This window comes from Microtus ochrogaster, chromosome 2 (genome assembly GCF_000317375.1).
Source record: "Microtus ochrogaster isolate Prairie Vole_2 chromosome 2, MicOch1.0, whole genome shotgun sequence".
Taxonomy (NCBI): Eukaryota; Metazoa; Chordata; class Mammalia; order Rodentia; family Cricetidae; genus Microtus; species Microtus ochrogaster.
Genome location: NC_022010.1, coordinates 60,305,151 through 60,309,369, shown reverse-complemented (window position 1 = coordinate 60,309,369; position 4,219 = coordinate 60,305,151). Strand labels below are relative to the sequence as shown.

The window sequence follows — 4,219 nt, the reverse complement described above, 5'->3', positions numbered from 1 at the left end:
ACCACTTTGGAAATCAGTGTGGCGGTTTCTCAGGAAGTTGGGAATCAATCTACCTCAGGATCCAGCAATACCACTCTTGGGAATAGACCCAAGAGATGCCCAATCATACTACAAAAGCATTTGTTCAACTATGTTCATAGCAGCATTATTTGTAATAGCCAGAACCTGGAAACAACCTAGATGCCCCTCAATGGAAGAATGGGTAAAGTGTGGCACATCTACACATTAGAGTACTATTCAGTGGTAAAAAACAATGTCATCTTGAATTTTGCATGCAAGTGGATGGAAATAGAAAACACTATCCTGAGTGAGACAACCCAGACCCAAAAATATAAATGTGGTATGTACTCACTCATTAGTGGACTCTAGCCATAAAGAAAGGACATTAAGCCTATAGTTCACAAGCCTAGAGAAGCCAAATAACAAGGTGAACCCAAAGAAAAACATATATAGATACTCCTGGAAATTGGAAGCAAACAAGATTGCCGGGCAAAAGTTGGGAGCATGGGGGTGGAGGTAGGGGTGGGGATGGAGAAGGGGAGAGTGGGAGAAAGAAAAGATAAGGGAAAGACTGGGGAGTGTTTGGGGGAGTGGGAGGGTGGAGATGGAGGAAGGGCAGATATAGGAGCAGGGAAGAAGATATCTACATTAAGGGAGCCATTTTAGGCTTGGCAAGAGACTTGGCTCTAGAGGGATGTCCCCAGCTAGGTCCTTGGGCAGCAGAGGAGAGGGTGCCTGAACTGGCCTTGCCCCACTATCACATTGATGATTATTTTGAATATCACCATAGACTCTTCATCTGGTGACAGATGGAGACAGAGACAGAGACCCTCATCAGAGCAATGAACTGAGTTTGAGTTCCCAAGGTCCATTTGAAGAGCAGAAGGAGAGAGAAGATGACCAAGGAATTCAGGACCATGAGAGGTTGGTCTACCCACTGAGACAGTGTCCCTGATCTAATGGGAGTTCACCAAATCCAGTTGGACCAGGACTGAACAAGCATGTGATCAAACTGGAATCTCTGAATGTGGCTGACAATGGGGGTGAACTGAGATGCCATCGATAAAGGCACAGGGACCTGTTTCTACTGCATATACTGGCTTTTTGGGACTCTAGTCTATTTGGATGCATAGTTTCCCAGATCTGGATGGAGGGGAGAGGGCCTTGGACTTCCCACAGGGCAGGGTTCCCTGCCCTCTCTTAAGGAGGGAAGGGGAGGGAGGAGGGTAAGTGGGGAAGCGGGGGAGGGTGGAATGGGAGGAGGGGAGGAAGTGTAAATTATTGAATGGGAAAAAGGAAAAAAAAAGAATTCTGACAAAGCAATCAATTATGGATTTATCAGTATATTTTAATCATAAAAATCAATATTCAAAGTAATATCCTCATATCCTAAAAAATTCTGAGAAATCAAAACATCTGTTCTTGGGGATGCTACTCACATACATGACTGTATAAATAATTTGCCACAGTCAGTTTCCATGAGACTAAGCTGATGGCATGCAATGGGAGTCAGTGTCCAATTTTAAATCAGTAAATTATTTTCCAAGTCAGAAGGGCACTGATTCTTGACAAATCCAGGATTCTGAGTTGATCTACTATAGAATCTGAACTGCACTTACTTCTGCCAAACAAGAGTGTCTTTCTTGGTTGATTCTAGTGTGTGGAAGGCAATGACTGCAGTTAAAACACAAACACAAACCCATTAGGTTCTAAATGACAAGTCTGGCTCTAAGAGTATACTTAGAATGAAAGCAAACAAGTTAAATTTGCTTTCTTCTGGGATTAAACTGTTCTCAGCTACACAATTATTTTAACATGTTATTATATCTAGAATCACAACAATAGTGACTTTTAATTTCAAAAAGAAAGTTTGTTCTCACAAAATAAAAATAATACCTAGAAACGGCATGTTTTTGTAAAAAAAAAAAAGGAAACGCATTACTTCTTTTTGAAAAGCCTGATTTCTAGCAGAGATCTAATCAGAGAAAAAAAATCTTAATAGTAGATAATTTGCACATGCGATGAGAACAAAGCATTCACCTCCAGTATGGCTGCACACTTACTGTTCTCCACAATTTCTGGGTCAGCAGAGTGACCAGGCTGCAGGATTCTTGCACTAGTCATGGTAGACTTGAGTACATTACACTGCTGAATAACTCTTGTAGCCTCACCCTGCTGTCGGATGTTATAGCAGCCTAGGCTATTTCTTAAGGGTTGTGAGATTTGTAAAGGATGAATATTCTTCTAAGATTCTCAAGACATCAATCTTTGTAGAGTGTCTACTTTGAGCATAGACATAAAACCATGGTTTTCAGTAATGATCTTCCATAGAACTTTGTTCATGAATTCTGAGTTTATGTTTAGCCGTATGGATGAAAATCCCTCTTCAGGTCCCATTATCCAGCCCAGCTGTCTCTTTAGCACTTTTTGCAGAGATTATTAGTAATGTTCATGAGAATTTCTTGCTTTAAAATAATTACTTACAATGCCGTAAATAAAAAAGAAAAACAAAGCAGTACCTTGATTCAGAATCAGCTTCCTTGCTCAATTATCCAACCCATGTCTTACTGTATATTTCTTGTCTTCTTAATACTGACCTAGAATTCATGATCCCCTTGCCTTAACCAGCTGAGTGCTAGGAATACAGGCTGAAACTTCGCCCTGGCTTTAACTTCCAGTCTCACAAAGTGCAGTACAGATTATCAAAGACACCATCCCTGTTACACAAAACTGAGCTAGGCAGCAAGTTCTAAAACATCTTTCACTCTAATCAACTGGTATCACCACAGAATTCCAGTTCACCTCAAGAGAGTACAATTTTCAACAAATTACATTAAAGTTACTGACAAAAGTCCTTCAATCCAAGTGAAATAGCATATGTTCCAAATCCTTCCACAGATTTTTCTTGCTCCTTTGACTGTATTACGGTATTCATTCAATAATTTGTTAAACTCTTGTTAAGACAAGAGCAGACTAGGCAAGGAAGCACATGCCTATAATTTCAACATTGGAGCTGCTGAGGCAGGAAAATCACAGGCCGGCCTGTTGGATACTAACCCAACGCCCCTCTTGTCCCATTCTTAAAATCGTGGGTGTTCTCAACCTAAAAGCACCTTATGAGGTGGGTTCTTGGAGCAACTGTGCTCTCTCTGGTACCTTATTGTCGGTCCTGATCGTGACTTTGAGCTGCGGTAGTACACGCTCCACTTCTAGACTCCATTCTGCAGCATCTGTCGTAGATTCCAAAATATCTTCTTGTTTGGCAGACTCGTTTGTGTCCTAAGAAAGGAAAGATATCACAAGATTTGGAGTTTATAAAAAGAACTGGAAAAATCTTGAGGCATTTAAGCAGCACTGCACAATTTAAATCGAGGATAGTAGTGTTAAAATTACAGTGCAGTAGAAATTCTTTTCTGTCGTCCTACCCAGGTTGCAAGAAAATTTGGTAGAATAGCAAAAGAAGTATTTTAAAATGAGGTGAATATCGAACATTTCATAATGGATAATGCTTTGGAAACATTGGATGGAACTCTATGATGATTTTACCAAATGCACACACCATTTAGGAATTCTAACTGCTATCAGTAGAGAAATACAAATACTCAGGTTTGGTAAGGAAATGTTAGCTAAATTTGTGATACAGAAACACAAAGCCAAAATAGGAAAGAAGAAAGAGATACAATTTCAGACCCAAAGTGTTTATTATTTACAAACTATAAATTCATAACTAGACTAATGTTTTGGCTAAGTCGAAGTACAAGGCACTCTAAAATGTGACATGATGTAGACATGCTTGAACTCCAAAGGGTAGGGGCCTTTGGCTTCTGACCTTGAATAACAACGGTGACTCACGGCCATTGAGTGACAGAAAGAAGCTCCCCCCTTTGCTTTCTCAGCCTTTCATATTTTAGCATTAGATATCAGGATCTAAGATTGTAGCGAATTTATACTTTAATGATTTAAAAACAAAGCCCAAAGCATTAATTTTGAAGGCAGATTTTCTTCTTTAAACTCCTTGATAAGTGATTCTAAAGAAAAATTAAATAGTTATATATGATAAAAGATACAAGAAGCATAAAAATTAAGTACATGAACCTTATATGAATTCTAATTAAAATAATATGCAAAATATTTTATTTTAATTTAAAAATATGGTTTTTGCACCCAAGTGATTGTGAGTATGTATGTGTGTGGTGAGTGTGTGTGTGTGTGTGTGGTG

The 4,219-nt window shown here is 39.2% G+C and overlaps 1 protein-coding gene across 1 annotated transcript in view; it reads right to left on the bottom strand.

Annotated features, from left to right (window-relative positions):
• Ift57 (intraflagellar transport 57) overlaps positions 1–4,219 on the bottom strand; it is a 59,196-nt gene that overhangs the window by 29,466 nt on the left and 25,511 nt on the right. Inside the window, exon 6 of the mRNA XM_005345047.3 lies at positions 3,157–3,279. Within this exon, the coding sequence (XP_005345104.1) occupies positions 3,157–3,279 (123 nt within the window). The remainder of the gene's footprint in view (positions 1–3,156; positions 3,280–4,219) is intronic.